This window comes from Gossypium hirsutum, chromosome D06, assembly GCF_007990345.1.
Source record: "Gossypium hirsutum isolate 1008001.06 chromosome D06, Gossypium_hirsutum_v2.1, whole genome shotgun sequence".
Classification (NCBI taxonomy): domain Eukaryota; kingdom Viridiplantae; phylum Streptophyta; class Magnoliopsida; order Malvales; family Malvaceae; genus Gossypium; species Gossypium hirsutum.
The window spans coordinates 26,098,132-26,119,548 of NC_053442.1; the positions used below are offsets into that span (position 1 = coordinate 26,098,132).

The 21,417-nt window shown below is 38.3% G+C and overlaps 1 protein-coding gene across 1 annotated transcript; it reads right to left on the bottom strand.

Moving 5' to 3' along the window:
* Nucleotides 1-1,746: 1,746 nt before the first annotated feature.
* Nucleotides 1,747-3,243, bottom strand: LOC121218396 (uncharacterized). Its single transcript, XM_041095570.1, has one exon. The coding sequence runs from the start codon at nucleotides 3,241-3,243 to the stop codon at nucleotides 1,747-1,749; it is 1,497 nt and encodes a 498-aa protein (XP_040951504.1).
* Between the last annotated feature and the right edge of the window lie 18,174 nt (nucleotides 3,244-21,417).

The following is a 21,417-nucleotide window of genomic DNA, read 5'->3' on the forward strand; positions in this document are numbered from 1 at the left end:
AGCACTGGAGTGTTAGACAAATACTGCTTCACCTTGTTAAAAGCTTCTTCGCATTCTTCATCCAAGTACCAGGATTATGTTTCTTCGGAAGACGAAATATAGGGTCACATTTCTCAGTCAGTTGTGAAATGAACCTAGCGATGTAATTCAGTCTTCCGAGGAAACCTCGAACTTCTTTCTGCGTGCGAGGTGGAGGTAAATCTCGTATTGCCTTGACTTTGTCTGGGTCAATCTCGATTCTCTTTGCACTGACTATGAAGCCTAGCAACTTTCCTGACCTGGCCCCAAAAGTGCACTTCGCTGGATTAAGCTTGAGCTGGAACTTTCTCAATCTTAAGAATAACTTTCTCAAGACCCGCACATGTTCGCCCTCCGTTCTAGATTTTGCGATCATATCATCAACGTAAACCTCGATTTCCCTGTGCATCATGTCATGGAACAAGGCTACCATGGCTCTTTGGTATGTCGCTCCTGCATTCTTCAATCCAAACGGCATCACTTTATAACAAAATGTCCCCCATAATGTAATGAACGTAATCTTTCTCATGTCCTCGAGATGCATCTTTATCTGATTATACCCAGAAAAACCACCCATGAAGGAAAACAATGAAAAGCCCGCAATGTTGTCTACCAATGTGTCGATGTGGGGCAATGGGAAGTTATCCTTTGGACTAGCCTTATTCAAATCCCGATAATTCACACACATTCGTACTTTTCCATCTTTCTTTGGAACTGGTACGATGTTAGCCACCCACTCAGAATACTTGACTTCTTGCAGAAATCCGGCATCAAACTGCTTTTGGACCTCCTCCTTTATCTTCAACACGATATCAGGCCTCATCCTTCTGAGCTTTTGCTGCACTGGCTTGCAATCTTCTCTTATAGGGAGACGATGGACTACAATGTCGGTACTCAACCCCGGCATATCCTGGTATGACCATGCAAACACGTCCTTGAACTCTCAGAGTAATTCGATGAGGTCTTGTCTTGTCTTTGCAGAGATATCCGATCCGATCTTCACCTCTTTACCCTCCTCTAAGCTTACAATTTCTATTGATTCCTTGTGAGGTAGGATTTGTTTCTCGACCCTTTCTACCATCTTCAACAAGTCAGGAGACAAACCACAGTCTTTGTTGTCTTCAAAATCATGCGATCCCTCTAAACACATGTTTCGTTCAAAAGGAGACTCTAAATTTGTAAGAGTGACATTCACATCATTGATATCGTGGGACCTATTATAGGTATGAAAAACAATATGGATTCAGGAATTTGTTTGGTGCAATATGGTCATGAATGAAATGCAAGTGTAGTTTAAGAGAAACTTAAAATAACAGCTCTTATGGAAAGAAAGATTTGCTCCAAAAATGACTGCAAACATGAACTTTATTAAAATAATGATTTTCTGTACATGAGTCTATTTCACAAAGGAATCCTTATCACTTCTAGGCTAAAAAGCAATAAGGGTGTTCTGGACATTACTCTGAGGAAATCCTAAAAACTACAGGTATTTCTTCTGCAGTCCAGTTGTTTAGCTCCCTTTCCAACTCGTAAGGACGAATATTTGGCAAAGTTCTTCCTCGCGTCGCTTTTTCATACACGGCATGAATACTCCCTAGCCCGTGTTAATACTTCTGACCCCTAGCATTCCTTGATAGACGAATCCTCCCAATACAAAAGTCTTGGATAGGTGAGGAAAGGTCATGGGTTCCCATTTAACTTAATCACCTGTCAAGCGAGCCCTTCTCCTCACTCGCTTCTTTTCTGCTCTATCCTCTTCTGCCTAGCATCTGGCTTGTATCCTAAGCCAAAACGGTCCTGCTTGTCTTTCAACATTGGAGCCTCAACTCGGCCCTGAAGATACTTCCCCAATCCTCTTCTCGGCAAAACTCCCTTTCCAACTGTCAATTGCAGACCCATCCCTGTGGTCCTTGATATTCTCGGCATCAGGATCTTGTTCCCCTCACGGATGAATGTTGCATTTACGAACTCCAAGGAACGGAAAGAGCATTCGATTACATCATCGCTCGTTTCCAGATAAGGCGCATCGTTGGTCACAGATGCAATGATATCTTCTTCAGCATCTATCGTCACAACCCTGCCTTCTGACACCAGCTTCAGTTTTTGATGTAACGATGACGGTACCGCACCTGCTGAATGAATCCACGGCCTTCCTAATAGGCAACTGTAAGAAGGCTTGATGTCCATAACTAAGAAGTCCACCTCATAAATAGTTGGGCCAATTAACAAAGGAATGTCAATTCTTCCCATGACCCTCCTCTCAGTACCATCAAATGCTCGAACCACGTTCTGACACGACTTCATATGTGAACTATCCACAGGTAGCCTGTTGAGCGTGGATAGGGGCAATACATTTAGTGCCGACCCATTGTCTACCAGAACTCCCGGTAATATGCACCATTTACACATTGCAGTGATGTGTAAAGCTCTAGTAGATCCCATACCCCCAGGTGGTATTTCGTCATCGCTGAAAGAAATGAAGTTATCAGCGCTTATATTGCCGACCAGTCGATCCAACTTGTTAATAGAGATATCGTCGGCCACATAAGTTTCATTTAGCACCTTCAGTAGTGCATTCCGATGTCCCTCGGAGTTCAGGAGTAAAGCTAGCACAGATATGCGAGCTGGTTGTTTGTGCAGCTGTTCTACAACGCTATACTCGCTATGCTTTATGAACTTCAAGAACTCTCTAGCTTCCTCCTCTTTGATTGGTTCATTGACCAACAATTCGGGTTCAACCACATTCTTCTTCTTTTCAACTGAAGTTTCTTCTCTTATTGGCTCTACTCGTGCTTTCATCTGTTCGTGGTGCCTTCCTTCATCTTGTTCCTCTTTATTGATTACATCCTCCTTCCCCGGGATTGTCACATTACAATCATAATTCCAAGGAACCCGTCTGCTATCCTTATTTGCAAACATAGCCGATTTTTGAATGATTACTTTTGGTGTTATTCGTGCCCCAATCTCACTGTTCTGAGGTCGTGAGATGATGACCACAGGATGGTTAGCCTTCGAGACTCCCAATGCCAACTCTGATGCGCATACATAACTCTCCTCTTGAACTCCCTCATAGAATTCCACCTCCCTATTATCCATCATACATTGTATCAGGGCTCTGAACCCCGTACACTCTTGGATTTCATGCCCCACTTCATGGTGAAACTCACAGTAGTTCCTCCTCTTTTCACCACTTCCTTCTGAGACGATTAGTCCCCTATTCACCATCTCCTTCTAGACCCCTCTCAGAGGAGTTTTCACCTCCGCAATGTCTGCCTTAATCTTTCTGTCTTCGCCCACCATATTTACCCCAGCATTAATGTGGTTTGGTAATGGGTTTTCTACCTTGGTCGAGTCATCAAATTTAACGACACCCATACCAATGAGCCTTTCAACCAACTTCTTAAAGGCCATACAGTTTTCTATGGAATGCCCTATTATTCCCACATGATAGTCGCACTGTGCATTCGCATCGTACCATTTGGGATACGGGGGTTGCAAGGGCTTCAGATAGTAAAGGGAAACTACGTGTGCGTCAAATAAATTTCGGTATAGTTCCCTGTATGACATAGGAATTGGCGTGAATTGGGGCCTTTCAACATTTCGTCTTGTACCGACCTCCTGTCTCGACGAGCTTTGCTGACTAGCAGCCACCTTTCCTGGCTGACTCACTGTTACTGCCTTCGAGTAACCCTTGTTGTACATGCTCGTGTTGTTCACCTTGCTCTCCTTCCTCCTCGAGGCTGATCTTCTGTTACTCTCTCCCACGTCGATCTTCCCACTTCTGATGGCATTCTCAATCATTTCACCATTCATGACTATGTTAGGGAAGCTTTTTGTGGCACTTCCTAACATATGTGTAATGGGCAAGGCCCAAATGCATGACTGCTTCTGTATTGTAATGGGCTAAGGCCCTAATTGAAACTAAAACTATTACCGAAATGAGCTTAGGCCCAGACTATAATTGCATATTGTTTGCTTGTTTATATGGAGATTACACACTGAATTTTCGTAAACTCACCATTTTGATTCATCTGTTCAGGTAATCCCCAGACTTAGGTGGATCGGAGCGGCGGAGGACTCAGTTGTGGCCACATGACTCATTTTTACTGTTTCGTATTTAATTAGGTTTATTTTTTTAAAGCTTTATTTGGGGTATTTTTCTGTAATAATGGCCGTTATGAGTTTTTGGTTAAAATTTGGATTTTATACCGCTTTATGTTTTATATCTGCTAGAGATAGATAAAACACGGGTTTTAAAAAGAAATGCATGTGTTTTAGCAAAATACCCACAAGGACACAAACTGTTTTAAAAAGCTTTCGCAACATATAATATTTTGCAAACTAACGACTGAATAAAAATCACTATTTTAGGATTAATAAAAGATAACGACGAGATCTAAACAGAAAATATTTTAAGCAAAGTAATGGTTTTTCAACACGAGCATCGATTTTCAAACACACTATCATGTGACATCGCCAGATTTGGCCATAACATCCAAGCTGGGTTTGGGGTGTTACATGATTCAAACATGATTTCATGCTTGAATCAATCAATCAACCAACATCCATTCCTTTCCACAATATGTGGCCGGCCAAGCAAATGAGTACATGGGGGGATTTTTCACACTATTTTTAGTAAACTCATCCACCAACCTTCACTATAAATACTCACATCCATTCTCCATTTGAAAGCATCACTACATCCCTTACTCATCTCTACATACATCCCTTATTCATTTATCTCATTCCCTCCCTTCATCTCCACGCATAGCATCCCATATTCCTTTTATTTTTTAGCCAAGAAAACCTTGACAAGATTATCTCCTAGCCACCCACCTTGAGAAGCCATTAGCAAAGGAGCAAGACAAGGATTGGAGGAAACTTCTTCAATCGTACTTCGCGAGACTACTGATTCGAACAAAGTTTATTCTTCCTTTACTTTGTTACTTTAATTAATCATCTTTGCAATGTGCTTTATTATCTTGTCATCAACAATGGCAACTTAAATCTGTTTAGCTAGGATGATTGCATCAATTCAATAAAGTTTGTTTAAATCATGCTTATACTATTTGTGCCTCAGTCATTCATGTTTTCAATTAAACTCAAGTATGTACTTCGTTCATACGTGATTTGATGCATTAGAATTAGTTGAACAATCTGTAACACCCCGAACCCGAGACCGTCACCGGAGTCGAACACGAGGTGTTAACAGACTTTTAAAAAAAATTTCCAGACACTGCCAATCTGCGTAATAGTCGTTTTAAAAATCATATCTTGAGTTCAGAAACTCGGAATCCAGTTCTGTAAATTTTCCCTGAAACTAGACTCATATGCCCATCTACATATTTTTTTCTAGAATTTTTGGTCGGGCCAATTAGTACAGTTTATTAGTCAAATTCTTCCATGTTACAGGGATCGACTACCCTGACCTTTGCACATTACGACTTGGATATCTCCCTGTACAGGGCTTCAATACTGATGCCGTTTGTTTCTATAGAAACTATACTCAGAGAGGAATCTATACATATATGACTTGACTCCTAATTGTCTCTGGTTAATTTATAATGAATTTCTAAAGTCGAAACAGGAAATCCAGAAACCGTTCTGGCCCTGTCTCACAAGAACCTGAATATCTCTTAACATACTGTCCGTATGATTGTTTCGTTACTTTCCTATGAAAATAGATTCATCAAGGTTCGTTTACATAATTTATTCACTATTTAATTCCATTCCTACTATTTTTAGTGATTTTCCAAATCTACATCACTGCTGCTGTCAGCATCTGCCTTTAAGGTAGACTTTACCTATTTCATGGTTTCCATGATTCAACTAGCCCTTTTTGCATAAATAGCACAATTTATGAAAGTGATTAACCATCCCCATGGCCAATCCTTGTCAAGCATATCCACACCAAATGATTATAACATTATACTCAAACACATATAAGCCATTTTCGCATGGCTATCCAAAATTTATACAAGTCCAAAGGGTCCACGACCCACAACAAACGGGTAGTCCTATACATGCCATTTCGAAGTTCAACCAAAATTGTACCAAAAGGGGGCTTTGATAGTGTGGGCGACTTTGACCTCAAGATCCCGAGTCCGATAGCTGGAGAACCAAATCTATAAAACAGAGGAGCAATGAAACGGAGTAAGCAATTTATGCTTAGTAAGTTTTGAGCAAGGAATTCCAGCACAACAAAAGTATAGCATTCAAATAGCTAAACGGATAATTTCATATGCACAAATTTTCGATATCATACTTGCTTCACATTATCAACCCTTATGTACATACACAAAAGATCAACTTAGCCAAAGGCCGGTAGCTCGTTTATCAACTGAGCGAATACTTATTTGTAAGGGCTCAACTAAATTCAAGCACATACGAAAAATACCTCAATGTTGGGATGTTTCTAGAGTATTAACTGAAATTTTTACAGCAAGATCATTCATTCCCAAATCACGTACCTTCGGAATTTAACCGGATATATCTCCTCGTTCAAATGCCTTTGGGACATAGCCCGGTTATAGTAATTCGCACAAATGCCTTCGGGACTTAACCCGGATTTAGTAACTCGCACAAATGCCTTCGGATCTTAGTCCGGATTTAGTATCTCGCACAAATGCCTTCGGATCTTAGTCCGGATATGGTCACTTAGCACAAAGCCTTCGGGACTTAGCCCGGACATCATTCAAATAACCATGCACATTTAACAATAAATCATGGCACATTCGTATTTCGTTTTCGTTAGCAAAACTCAAACACAAGACATTTATCATTCTTGCAATTTCGGCTCAATAGCCACACACAAAGAGCATGATTTTGTTTGCTTAAAACATGATCTAATCAAATCTTAATTTAAGCTCTCTTACTCAAGAACTTACCTCGGGTGTTGTCGAACGATTCCGATAGCTATTCGACCACTTTTTCCTTCCCTTTATCGGATTTAGTTCCCCTTTGCTCTTGAGCTTAATTAAACAAATAAATTGATTTAATCATTTGAGCATCGAAAAGAGGAACACAAGGCACTTAGCCCATATTTATACATTAGACATTAAGGTCACATATGTACGGAATCATGAATCAAACTCAACATTTTTGCTAATTTTTCCCCCTTGGCCGAATATGCATGTCTATTTTGGGGCCGATTTCAACACTTAATACATTCTACAAGTATGGTCACTTGTATTGACTAAACACCCTTTTGTTTCAAGTTCAAAACTTGGCTAATACACACATATATACACTAGTAAAGCATCCTCTCCCTTTCCATCAATTTAGCACATGCATTACTCATTAACCTACAAAAATTATATTCGGCCTTAGCACACAACTTGCTAGCCGATTCTTCCCCATCTAGCAACCAATGCACATATGTGCTCACTCAAAAATGCTAAAAAGGAGATTCAAGAATCATCAATCCACCATCACATGCATCATTAACAAGCTTCATATTTAGCATGTAATGGCATTAACACAAAATCCACCTAGGCCGAATCTTAACTCATCTTCATGCCTCATCACCACAACATCAAACATCAACCAAGAATGATGCATCCATGGCCGAGTGTCATTTCCATCACATAGCAAGATTTAGACCATGGGCTAGGTAGAACTCAAGCTAACAACTAAAATATGCATGCATCTCATGGAGCATCATCAAACATACCTTAGCCTAGTCACATGCATGGCCGAACCTCTTCAACCTTTCTTCTTCCTTCCTCCTTAAAATTTTTGGCCAAGGATGAACCAAAGGATGAGCATTTTTTTCTTTGTTTTTCTTTCTAGTTTCGGTAAAATGGGGGGACAACCACACACCCCTTTTTTTTTGTTTTCATCACATTTCCTTTCATTATTATGCCCATGCTCCTTATTTTATTTTTTTCCACCCATGATGCACCAACAAGACATGTCTATGACATGTCTTGCCCATCACACTTGGTCTACCATGCTTGTCATGGCCGGCCACTACTAGTAGGGGGGAATTTGACATGCAAGTCCCCCCTTTTTCCACATGCTCTAATAGGTCCTTACGCATTGACCTATCACATTTTAAAATTTTCTCACATAAGTCCTATTCGATGAAATTCACTTACAATTAACAAAATTCAAACACGAAATTTTCACACATGCACATGTACATATAATGAGCATCAATTATGACGGTTAATAATTTTTACGACTCGGTTTAGCGGTCCCGAAACCACTTCCCGACTAGGGTCAATTTTGGGCTGTCACACGATCTGAACCAAACAATGGCTAATAGACAAAATAATTGAAAATTGCATGCTTAAATTATATCTGACCTAGAATAAATTAAAGTTTTGTAATAACTTGACCGAGCTCTATTACTTTGCATGGCTTTTAGATTTATGTGATTACATTGTTTCAAATCGACCTAGCCCCTGTTACTTCACATGAATTTTAAGAAACCCTTAGTTTAATATGATCAATAAAATACATATTTTATTAAGTAAAAGATTTTGAAAGGACTTAATTTGGTTTCAAGCCCATAAAAGATTAAGTTGCCATGAAATATTTTCCGAACACTGTTAAACATGAGAAAGATAAATTAGAATTGAATGATGTAATTATTCTAACTTATTCATGTTATTGATTGTTGTAGTTTCTGTTTTTGCTGCTAAACTCATCTCTTACATTTCATTTTATACTTTGCATTTAGATTAATTTGCATTAGGGATCATCTTACATTTAGTAATTTATTTTTACATCAATCAATCAAAATTTTTTGTTTTATTTCTCACCAAATTGTTAACTTTAATTTTTACAATTAATTGATTAACATACACAATCCCTATAGAGACAATAACTCTTTTACTTACTTATTACTTGATAACGAACTGTGTACACTTGCACAAAACACACTGTAATACCCAAATTTTGCCCGACCTGAACCCAAGTAGTAAAACCCAAATATAAAAAAATATATATAATAAATATAAGAAAAGTCCAATACTGTCCAGTATTACAAATTTAAATCCAAGCCTGGATTACATTAAGCCTCAAACCCACTAAACACCAATCCGAAAATTAGCACAAACAATTAAGGTCCAACATCTAATACCCAACCCAATCAGCCTAATACCGAATCTAACCCCAATCAGGAAACCCTAGACAGCAACAACTTCATGCGCCACAGCCAAGCCTTCCGCGTGTGACCAGCCTCCGTACGCCCCAATCACGCACGCCTCCGTACGGCCACCTCCGTACCTCCAGGCTGGCCGAATACCTGTAAAAAAACGCACGAAAATAGCAGCAAATAGGAAAATAACAGAATAGGGGGAACCTTTTATTTATTTTTTATTTTTCTGTAAATCGGGCTATAAAAAGGCCATTCGAACACTGTAAACGGATTACGCATTCAGAATACAAAAATCAAATACCAAAAGGTGATTTCCGAGTATCTTTTCATTTTTCATTCTGCTAGTATCAGTTTTCTTTTTTCTCTATTCTGTGTTCAATAGTCATTAGTTAAGAGAGAAAACAATAAAGAGGAAGGGGAAAGACGTACCTGGTGAGGAGATCCTGGCCCTCTCTCCATTGTCATCGGAGTCTGGGTTGGGTTCGAAAACCGTTCATATGCCGCTAGTACAAAACGGCGCAAAACTCATCTGATAATACTTAGGTTTTGACAAAATGAAATAGAATTTTCGGGTTTTGGCATTTAAGTACGAAGATGAAACGCGGCCGTTTGGAGTCAATGCGATGGCTCTAAAACGGCGTCGTTTTGAAGACCCGATCCGAACGGTGACCCGATCCGGGAAGGATCCGCGCATTATGGATCGTTTGGTTTATTTATCCAATAGGTCCCTCCGTGTTTAAGGGGATTGCAATTTGATTTCCTTTAATGATTTGTAATTTGTACCTCATATTTACTTCTGTATTCATTTAGATCCCAGCTTAAACGGTGCCATTTCTGTGATTGATTTGTATTATCCCAGTGATTGCGTTGAATTGCTGATTTGGTCCTTCAGTTTTAAAATAAATTTTAATTTAATGCAAGTTTGGTTTTCTTTCTTAAAATTCAACAATATTTTTTAATTATAATAAATCCTACTTTCATATATTATAGTATTTAATATTATTTGTAATATTTATTTTTAATAGTGTTTAAATTTATTATTATAGTTTAAAATGTAATAAATTATTATTTTCGTTTGTATTTTATTTTTTAAATTCATTGTACACCAATATTTTGAGTCAATTGTATTTTAGTTTTATTTTTATTTATTATTATTCTAATTTTATTTAAGCTTCGATTTAAAAATTTGTTGATTATTGTTCTCAATTTCCAAAAAAATAAAATATTTTTCATATTTAATTCTGATTTCAAATTTTTTTAGATAAATTGATTCTTATATTCATTGTTTTTAACATTATTTTAATATTAGCTTAATATTGTTTTCAAACTTATTATTAATATAATTCAAAGATATAATATATTATTCTTTGAAGTTATTATCAATATGTTTTAAATTCATTAAGTATTATTTTAAATTTTTATACTTTTATTTCTCAATTTGATATATTATTATAAAATTCATAATTTATCAATACACATTTTAATAGATTAGACATAATTTATATATTTTAATGTTGTATAATGTGAGTAAAATTATCGTTGCTACTTTATTTGTATTTATTTATTGCATATTTGGCTACACCTTAGTTCAAGTTTGAATTATTATTCATCGTTTTACATTACCTAATCCTTTTAAAATTTTGTACTTTTATCATTCTATTTCATATTTAAAAGGCCTAGCATTTATAATTCTCGAGAGAATTGTGTCCTAACATACTGGGTTCCAATTTTTCTTGATGAGTTTAAATAGTCATGTGCTTATTTTATTCAAACCATACAATTTTAAAATAAAGCTTTTGAGACTTCAAAATTTTGGATCCTAACCCACTGGATACGATATTTTGTTATCCAGACTTTTAAAATAAAGGCGATGTTTGATGTTTAGGAATTTCGAGAAATTGAACCCTAACTTACTGGATTCTAATTTCTCGTTTGACTTAAATGACCAAATAAACTTCTCAGAATACATGAATTTTAAATTTTAAAAATTTGAAAAATAAACTTGATTTCAAAGATTAAAATGTTACACCCTAACTCACTGAGTGTGACAATTTATTTCTTTGAAATGAGTATGTCTTATCATCCAATTCGTTTATTCAAATTTTCTTTTCACAGGATCGTATTTTAAAATCTTTTCAAAATTTCGACACTAAGACATTAAACAATCAATTGGGTACCAATTTTGGGTGTCACGAGGGTGCTAATCCTTCCTCGTGCGTAACCAACTCCCGAACCAGGTTTCTCAAAATTCGTAGACCTAAAATCATTTTCAAGGTGATGCGATCACACCTCATTAAAGATCGGTGGCGACTCCGATTTTCATTTTTTAAAGTCGATCCCCATTATTTTTTTAAATAAAAAAGAGGTTTCCACAGCTTGGCAACTCCACTGGAGAAACCATTTAGAGAGTCAAGCCGTAAATTTAATTGTTTTCTGTCTTATCATCAAAAATTGAAAATTTGATTTGAAAAATTACGATCCTTTCTTTGAATTTGATTGTATGATTATTGTAGGTTGAGTTTTGTAAAAATCTTCGCATCATATTGCATAAAGGCTATTTTGGTCTTACCCCTCTAAGTGGGAGTGAGAAGCTACTCCTTCGTGAGGTTTTCACCTCCGTGCAGGATAGTGGATCACTTTCGGGATACATCCGTACCTATGTCTTTGTGAGATTTTTATCTCCGTGCAGCCATAGGGAAATGTATTCCCCTGAACTGAACCCAGTCTATATGATCCTATAATTGGTGAAGATCGAGGAATCTGCTGGTTCGGGTACTTTAACTTTAGAACCAAACTCCATATAGTGAACTTAGGAACCTAACCCAGGTAGAACTACTCCAAACTCTAGCGATTGTCCAAATAGGTGCTTGAATTTCTTATACTTGCTTTGAATTTTGTTTTGTGTTGTACTGACTTGTTTGTGTTTTGTTGATATTTTTGCATGTCACTGCATATCTCAAAGAGTGTCGATTCAAGTTCAATTACTAAATTAGAAAATTTTCATGGAAAAAGAATTTCTTGATAAAGTGGAAGACAATGCCATTGTCCGTATATGGTCAGAGAAGGTGCAATTGGAGAAAGGAGACAGTTTAGCTAAGGGATATGTGTCAGAGCTTTGGGACTACACTCGTATTAGTGTGACGCAAAATAGCCTTCAAGAGTTAAATGAGATTTGGGATCGGTGGAATGATGAAACCAAGTAGTTGTTCTACTCTAATTATGGGGACTTGTCGTACTTACTTAACATCAAGGTGGATGAACGACTGTTTCGCGCCCTCGCTCAATATTGGAATCCTGCATATAGCTGTTTTACTTTTGGAAATGTAGATTTGATACCTACAGTGGAGGAATATACAGCTTTACTGCACTGCCCCAGGCTTCAGGTTGATAAAGCATATTCCAGAGCCGCATATGTCCCAGCGTTTTGGAAGAAATTAATGAGTATTACGGGAATGAGCGAACAATGGATCACGACCAGGATCAAACAGAAGGGCGAGTGTAAATATATCCCATGGAGGAATTTGCGAGACTTGATCCTAGCACATCCTAATGGGAAAAAGAAGGTCGATGTGTTTGCTTTGAGTATCTACGGGTTAGTAATTTTCCCTAGAGCATTGGGGCATGTTGACGAAGCAGTTTCAGATCTCTTTGATCGGTTGGGTAAAGGGGTCACGCATGTTCCTGCGATTTTGGCCGAAACGTTTAGATCTTTGAATGTGTGTAGGCGAGCTAGTGAGGGTAGATTTATAGGTTGTGCACAATTTTTGATAGCTTGGTTCCATAGTCATTTCTGGAAGGTCGACAAAGTTTCGTATCGGGTTTTCTCTGGGCATTACTTCCCGTTAAAAGAGATAGTGGCTACGCCAAGAGGATGACGTGGAGTGGAGAGCTCCTTGGATGATTCCTGATGGAATTCTCTACTGTTGTGGAAGCTTTGACTGGGTTTTGTTGCTTGGGATTTGGGGAGCCGTCGGGTATGCACCTTTGCTGGTCCTAAGGAAATACAATTCAAAACAGTTTGTGCCGGCAACGTATAGTTTAGCTCAATGTGAGTTCTCGTATCGAGGAGACAATTACAAGAAAAAGGTGAAAGAAATTTTTTAGGCTTGGAATCAGGTTCATAGGATGAAAAGGCTAGCTGTGGGTTCGATGACAACTCCAGAGTACGGTGAGTGGCGATGTAAGAGAATTAATGATAACATTCCAGAGTTAAACTTGGAGGGTGTTCGACCAATGGAAGAGTACCTCCAAGTGATCTCATCAGAGTTGGAGATTATAAAACAAGATTTTGAAAAGAGCAATTTAGAACTCGAAAAGAAAATAGAGCGGTTGGAAGAAGAGAAGATGCATTTGAGGCTAGACGTTGACGTCCAAAAGTTAGAAGCTAAAAAATTAAAGAAAGGGAATAATAAAGTAGAGGAGGATCTGGATAGCTTAAAGATAGACTACAAAAAGCTACGACTATTAATGAGAACTGCTGGGTTGGGAAAGACTTCGGAGCAATGGCTACAGGAGATCCAGGAAGAAAGAGACAAAGCCGATCGGTGGGAAAGAAAGTCCTGGGAGACTCAAGTTTAGAAAGAGACCTTAGAACGGCAGGTGTTAGAAACTCAAAACTATCAAGAGAACTTAAAAGCTAGAATAGCGTAACTCGAGAGATCACTTGCTTTGTATAGAAGTCGTAATTCTATGGTGGAATTAAAGACAAGTCTGTGCAAGATTGAAGAAATGAAAAAGAGGATAGGAGAATTGGAGTACGCATTACAAGGCTGTGGACAACGGATCAAATTCTTGGAAGGAAATGAAGAGCGTTGGAGGGAGCAACTTTATCATTCGCAGAATGAAATTTAGAACAGAGATTACATTATGGGCAGGGCTATTGCTCAGATTCGGGAGGTAGCTGATCATTTGCAAACAATGGCAATTCAGGCTGATGTGTTAAGCGTAAAGTATGAGCTGGAATCAGATCGGGGTCAGAAGTTAGCTTCATTGTTAAAAGAAGTTAAAACTCTTAGCATTAGGGCAAAGCCATATTTGTAATTCATTTTATGTAAAGAATTTTGTTTATCAATAAAGTTTTCTAAAAGAAATTGGATTAGAATCGACACCTTTTTGCATTCATTCCATGCATTTGCATTACATGACATAATATGCATTCAGGATTATTAAGAAGGGTTTTAATTAGTTAAAATTGCCTCAGTTAATCTGGAAACCAACAAAAACTCATCAACCAAGCACCGTTTCGGTACCCGTGCAAAGTCAAAAATTATGGATCAAAGATTGGAAAAGTTGGAGCGACTTCAAAAGGAAATGCAAGATCAGTTACAGATGCAAATGAATGAGCAATTGGAAAAAATTCAACATGACATGATAGAAAGGATGTTAAAGTCTCAAAAGGACATGATGACTGAGCTGACGCAATTACTAACCAAAGGAATAAATAAGGGGAAAAGTCCTATGATTAATGATGAAGAAGAAGACAAGAATGGACCCACCTATCCTCTAGGCTTTAAGCCTCTGTATGCGTAGGTTCAGACTGAGGTGCATCCACGTAGATCCTCTATTTCAATAAGGCCTCAGCAGTTTCAAACCGATATTCCAATACCGATGAACTCCTAAGCTGGATCAGGTTCTAACCCTGGTGAGAACTCGGTTAATCTACTATCCCAGACTTCGATGAAGTAGTTGAGAAGGATAAAGAAAAGGAAGAATTACCCAAACAGTTTGAGGAGAAATGGAAATGGATTGAAGAGAAGTTTAAGGCAATAGAAAACATTGAAAGTTATCGTGGAATAGATGCAAAAGATCTGAGTCTGGTCCCGGACTTAATGCTTCCTTATAAGTTCAAAATGCCAGCATTTGAGAAGTATAGTGGACCAGTTGCCCTGAAGCCCATATTACAATGTTCTGTAGGAGAATGACTGGGTACATTAACAATGATCAGCTATTAATACATTGTTTTCAGGATAGCCTCATTGGGGCGGGATCTAAATGGTATAACCAGTTAAGCCGAATCAAAATCAGCACTTGGAGGGATTTGGCGCAGGCTCTTATGAGACAGTACAGTCATGTATCTGAAATAATGCTTGATAGAATCACTTTGCAGAACTTGAAAGAGAAATCAAACGAAAGTTTTAGACAGTATGCACAGAGGTGGAGAGAGATTGCAGTTCAAGTTCAACCACCACTTTTGGAAAAAGAAATGACGATGCTTTTCATCAATACATTGAAGGCCCCATTCATTACACACATGTTGGGAAGCGCTTCAAATAATTTCTCAGATATAATCATGAATGGTGAAATGATTGAACATGCTATTAAAAGCGGAAAAATAGATAGTGGGGAGAATAATCAAAGGACAGCTCCAAAGAAAAGAGAAAGTGAAGTAAACAATGTGAATGCATACAGCAAATCAATTACGGTAAATTAACCAAGGAAGATGGTTGCTAATCAACAAGGCTTATCGAAACAAGAATCAGGGATGAGGCAAAATACTGAGAAGCCCAGTTCACGCCCATTCCAATAACATATAAAGAGCTGTATCAGAATTTATTTAATGCACATGTTGTTGCTCCTCGTTACTTGAATCCTCTACAACCCCCGTATCTAAAATGGTATGACACGAACGCACAATGTGACTATCATGTAGGAATTTCAGGACACTCAATAGAGAATTGTACTGCTTTCAAGAAGGTAGTAGAAAGACTTATCAAATTGGGTGTTACCAAATTTGATGACTCCCCAGCACAGAAAGTCCGTTGCCCAATCATGATAAAGGAGTGAATATGTTGAGTGAAGGTACAGGGGAAGAAGTCAAGACTGACATTGCTGAAGTAAAAACTCCATTGAAATGGGTCTGGAAAGAGATGGCAAAAAGAGGGTTAGTTATTTCGGGTTTTGAGGAAGGGTATGAGATGGGAAATTATTGTGAATTCCACCATAAAACAGGGCATGAAATCCAAGAATGTGAAGGATTCAGGGCTTTGGTTTAGAGTATGATGGATAACAAGGAGATGAGGTTCTATGAAGATGCGGAAGAAAGGAGGAGCATATGCGCGACAGAGTCAGGAACAGGGACTCCGAAAATAAATCATCCTGTGGTCATTATCTCACGCCCTAAGAGTAATGAGGCTAGGGTTCAGGTAACACCAAAAATTTTAATCACAAAACCGTCAAGTTTCACATATAAGGATGACAGAATGGTCCCGTGGAATTACAGATGCAATGTGACAATCCCAAGAAAAGAAGTTGAGGGCAATATAGTAAAAGAATATCAGGAATGGGGTTCTTATACACGTAATGGGAAGCGTTATGACACTCAAGCAGAATTTCCAAGAGAAAAGACTCCGATGGTAGAACAGAGGAAAGGGAAAGTAGCGGAATCTGAGCTATTGGTCAATGAACCAATAAAAGAAGAAGAAGCAAAAGAATTCTTAAAGTTCTTGAGACATAGCGAATACAGTCTTGTGGAGCAACTGCACAAACAGGCAGCCTGTATTTCAGTATTAGCTTTTCTCTTAAGCTCAGAAGTACATCGAAATGCATTGATGAAGGTACTAAATGAAACATATGTGGCCAATGACATTTCAGTCAATAAGTTGGATCGGTTGATCAATAATATAAGTGCTGACAATTTTATTTTCTTCAATGATGATGAAATATCGTCTGGAGGTAGGGGTTCTACTAAAGCTATACACATTACTACCCGATGTCAGGGGGACACATTACCGGGGGTTTTGATCGATAATGGATCCGCATTGAACGTATTGCCTTTGTCCACTCTTAATCAACTACCTGTGGACAGTTCACATATGAAAGCTTGCCAGTATATAGTAAAGGCATTTGATGGAACAGAAAGAGGGGTTATAGGAAGAATTGAAATACCACTAAGGATTGGCCCAACTACTTATTAGGTGGACTTTCTAGTAATGGATATTAAGCCATCCTACAACTGTTTATTGAGGAGACCGTGTATACACTCAGCAGGGGCAGTACCTTCATCGTTACATCAAAGGGTCGATTGGTAACAATAAGTGCGGAGGAGGATATCATTGCGATGGTAACGGGTGAAGCACCTTATGTAGAGACCAATGATGAGGCAGTGGGATGTTCTTTCCGGTCCTTGTAATTTGTGAATGGAACATTTATCGCTGAGGGAAACAGAATTTCGGTACCAAAGATATCCAAGACTACCGAGATGGGTCTACAGTTGATGGTAAGAAGAGGAGCTTCGCCAGGGAAAGGGTTGGGAAAGTATGTTCAAGGAAGGATTGAAGCACCCATGCTGAAGGTAAAGTTTGATTGTTTTGGCTTAGGTTACAAGCCAGATATAAAGCAAAAGAGGAAAGAAGCAAAGAAAAGACAGGAGAAAAGAAGGGCACGTTTAAGCGGAGAAGAAGTCAAGTGGGAGCCTTTGACCTTCCCCCACATATCTAAATCCTTTGTGTCGGGTGGGTTTATTTACCCTGAGTGAGGGGTGTCCAGAAGGGAAGGCATTGAAGAGATGTTGGAAAATGTTCATATCAATGCTATAGAGACAGCTGAAAGAAGGACCTTGTTGGAGATTTGCCCTTACGAACATGGGAGTGCGCTAAACAATTGGACTGCGGAAAAAAGTCTTTAGAGCTTATTCAGAGTAATGTTCAAAACATTCTTGTTGTTTTAGCCTAAGAATGATAGGAAATCCTTTGTGAAATAGGCTTAAGTTTGAATATATTATTCTAATAAAATACATCTTTGCATTCATTTCGAGCAATTATTATTTTATTCTTTCCAGGCAAGTAAATATTTTCCATTTGATTGATTGTCTTCCAAATGATTCTTTCATTTATAACCTTATTGTACAAATAATTATTCTTAAATTTATATATTTTTTGTATATTCTTTAGTGTATCCCTATAGGTCCTCAGATATCAATGATATGAGTAATGCTGTTTCAAACACGGAAGCTCTTTTTGAGCAAGACATGTGTTTGGAGGGATCTCATGACTTTGAAAATGACGAAGACTGTGGTGTATCTCTGGACTTGTTGAGAATGGTGGAACAAGAGGATAAACAAATCCTACCTCCTAAGGAATCATTGGAAATTGTGAGCCTAGAGGAAGGAAAAGAGGTGAAAATTGGGACTGGCACCACCATAAAGACAAAACATGACCTCATTGAGTTACTCCGAGAGTTCAAAGATGTTTTTGCATGGTCATACCAGGATATGACAGGGCTAAATACTAGCATTGTGGCACATCATTTACCTATAAAAGAAGATTGTAAACCAGTTCAGCAGAAGCTCAGAAGAATGAGACCTGATGTTGTGTTGAAAATAAAAGAAGAGGTCAAAAAGCAATTCGATGCTGGGTTCTTATAAGAGGTCAAGTATTCAGAATGGGTAGCAAAAATTGTATCTGTTCCCAAAAAGGATGGAAAGGTACGAATTTACGTGGATTATAGGGACTTGAATAAGGCTAGTCCAAAAGACAATTTTTCGTTGCCACACATTGACACTTTGGTAGATAACACAGCGGCTACTCATTATTTTCTTTCATGGATGGCTTTTCTAGATACAATCAAATAAAGATGCATTCTGAATATATGAGGAAAACCATATTCATTACCCTATGGGGAACATTTTGTTACAAAGTAATGCCCTTTGGATTGAAGAATGCGGGAGCAACGTATCAAAGAGCAATGGTCACCCTGTTTCATGACATGATGCATAAAGAGATTGAGATCTATGTTGATGATATGATTGCAAAATCTAGAACTAAAGAAGATCATCTCCGAGTCTTAAGGAAATTATTCTTAAGATTGAGAAAATTTCAGCTCAAGCTCAACCCAGCAAAATGCATATTTGGAGCCAGATCAGGAAAGTTATTGGGCTTCATAGTCAGTAGGAAGGGGATTGAGATTGACCCGGATAAAGTTAAAGCAATACGAGATCTGCCTCCTTCAAGCACTCAGAAAGAGGTCTGAGGTTTCCTAGGAAGGTTGAACTACATTGCTCGGTTCATTTCACAATTGACTGAGAAATGCGATCCAGTATTTCGTCTTCTGAAGAAACATAATCCGGGAGAATGGGATAAGGAATGTCAGAAAGCTTTTGACAAGATAAAACAATACTTGGCTAATTCTCCAATACTATCACCGCTTAGTCCATATAGGCAATTGATATTGTATCTAACAGTGTTTGACAATTCCATGGGATGCGTCTTAGGCTAACATGACGAAACGGGAAAGAAAGAAAGGGCAATATACTATCTCAGCAAGAAATTCATTGGTTGTGAAATGAGATACTCATCAATTGAGAAATTGTGTTATGCTTTAATCTGGGGAACACGAAGACTAAGGCAGTATATGTTGTATCATACGACTTGGCTGATTTCAAAGTTGGATCCTTTAAAATATATGATGGAATCAACTGCTTTAAACGGGAGAATGACTAGATGGCAGATCCTGCTCTCTGAATTTGACATAGTATATGTAAGTCAGAAGGCCATAAAAGGGAGTGCAATAGCTGATTTCCTGGCTAGTAGAGCCTTGGAGGATTATGAGCCTTTAAACTTCGATTTTCCAAATAAGGACTTGATGTATGTGGCAAACACTGAAGAAAATTCTCAAAGGGATCACGTGTAGAGGTTAAATTTCGATGGAGCTTCAAATGCTACGGGTAATAGAATTGGGGCAGTCTTGGTATCCCCGAGTGGAGATCATTACCCTGTGGCTAGCAAGTTGGACTTTGATTGCACAAATAATATGGCAGAGTATGAAGTATGTATTATGGGCATTCGTGCAGCTATTGAATGGAACATCAAAATGCTAAGAGTGTATGGGGATTCCGCATTGGTGATATACCAACTCAAAGGGGAATGAGAAACTAGAGACCCTAAGTTAATCAGTTATAGAAAGCTGGTCATCGAACTGGTTGATGAGTTTGACGATATCACCTTCTGTTATCTCCCACGAGAGGAGAACTAAATGGCTGATGCATTAGCTACTCTAGCTTTGTTGATTCAGGTAAATAGATTAAAAGTAATGAGGCCTATTCAGATGAGTATTTACGAAACCCCAGCTCATTGCTACAGTATTGAGGAGGAGGGAAAAGATGATCATCCTTGGTATCAGAGTATCCTACAATATGTGAAGAATCGTGAGTACCCTAGTCAAGCAACGGAGAATGACAAGAGAACTCTGAGAAGAATAGCTATTGAATATGTCTTAGATGGGGAAGTGTTGTACAAGAGAGGAAAAGAACATGTGCTGTTAAGATGTGTAGATGCCGTGGAGGCTAGAAAGATCCTGGAAGAAGTCCATGAGGGCATTTACGGAACCCATGCAAATGGTTTTACAATGGCCAGACAGATCATGAGATTTGGATACTATTGGTCTACTATGGAAGGGGATTGCATTAGCTATGCCAAGAAGTGTCATAAATGTCAAATTTATGGAGATAAGATACATGTACCTCCTTCACCTCTGCATGTTATGACTGCTCCGTGGCCGTTCTCCATGTGGGGCATGGATGTTATTAGGCCAATATCACCGAAGGCTTTGAATGTGCATCGTTTCATCTTTTTGGTCATTGATTACTTTACCAAATGGGTGGAAGCTGCTTCATATGCAAATGTCACGAAATCGGCGGTTTGTAAATTCTTGAAAAAGAGATCATTTGTCGATATGAAATGCCTGAAAGAATCATATCCGACAATGCATTGAATTTGAATAATAACACAATAGCGGAGGTTTGTAGTCAGTTCAAGATCAGTCACCATAACTCGTCGCCATATCGCCCAAAAATGAATGGTGCAGTGGAGGCGGCCAATAAGAATATTAAGAGAATTGTGGGGAAAATGACTGAAACCTACAAGGATTGGCATGAAAAGCTTTCATTTGCTCTCTTAACATACCGAACATCTGTTAGGACCTCTACTAGGGCAACACGCTTTTCTCTAGTTTATGGGATGGAAGTCGTTTTACCCATTGCAGTGGAGATTCCTTCTCTTCAGGTATTAGCTGAATTAAAATTAGATGAAGCAGAATGGGTTCAGTCTCGATACGACCAGTTGAACTTAATTGAAGGGAAAATGTTAAAATCCATCCAACATGGTCATATGTATCAAAAACGGATGATGCGAGCCTATAACAAAAAGGTTTACCCCAGAGAATTCTACGAAGAGGATCTGGTGTTGAAGAAAATTCTTCCTATACAAAAAGACTTTAGAGGAAAATGAATGCCAAATTGGGAAGGTCATTATGTCATAAAGAAGGCCTTTTCTGGTGGAGCTTTGATTCTAAATGAGATG

Bases quoted from the DNA above. Each gene is read 5' to 3' on its own strand.
- LOC121218396 (XM_041095570.1), bottom strand. From the start codon at position 3,243: ATGGTGAATAGGGGACTAATCGTCTCAGAAGGAAGTGGTGAAAAGAGG.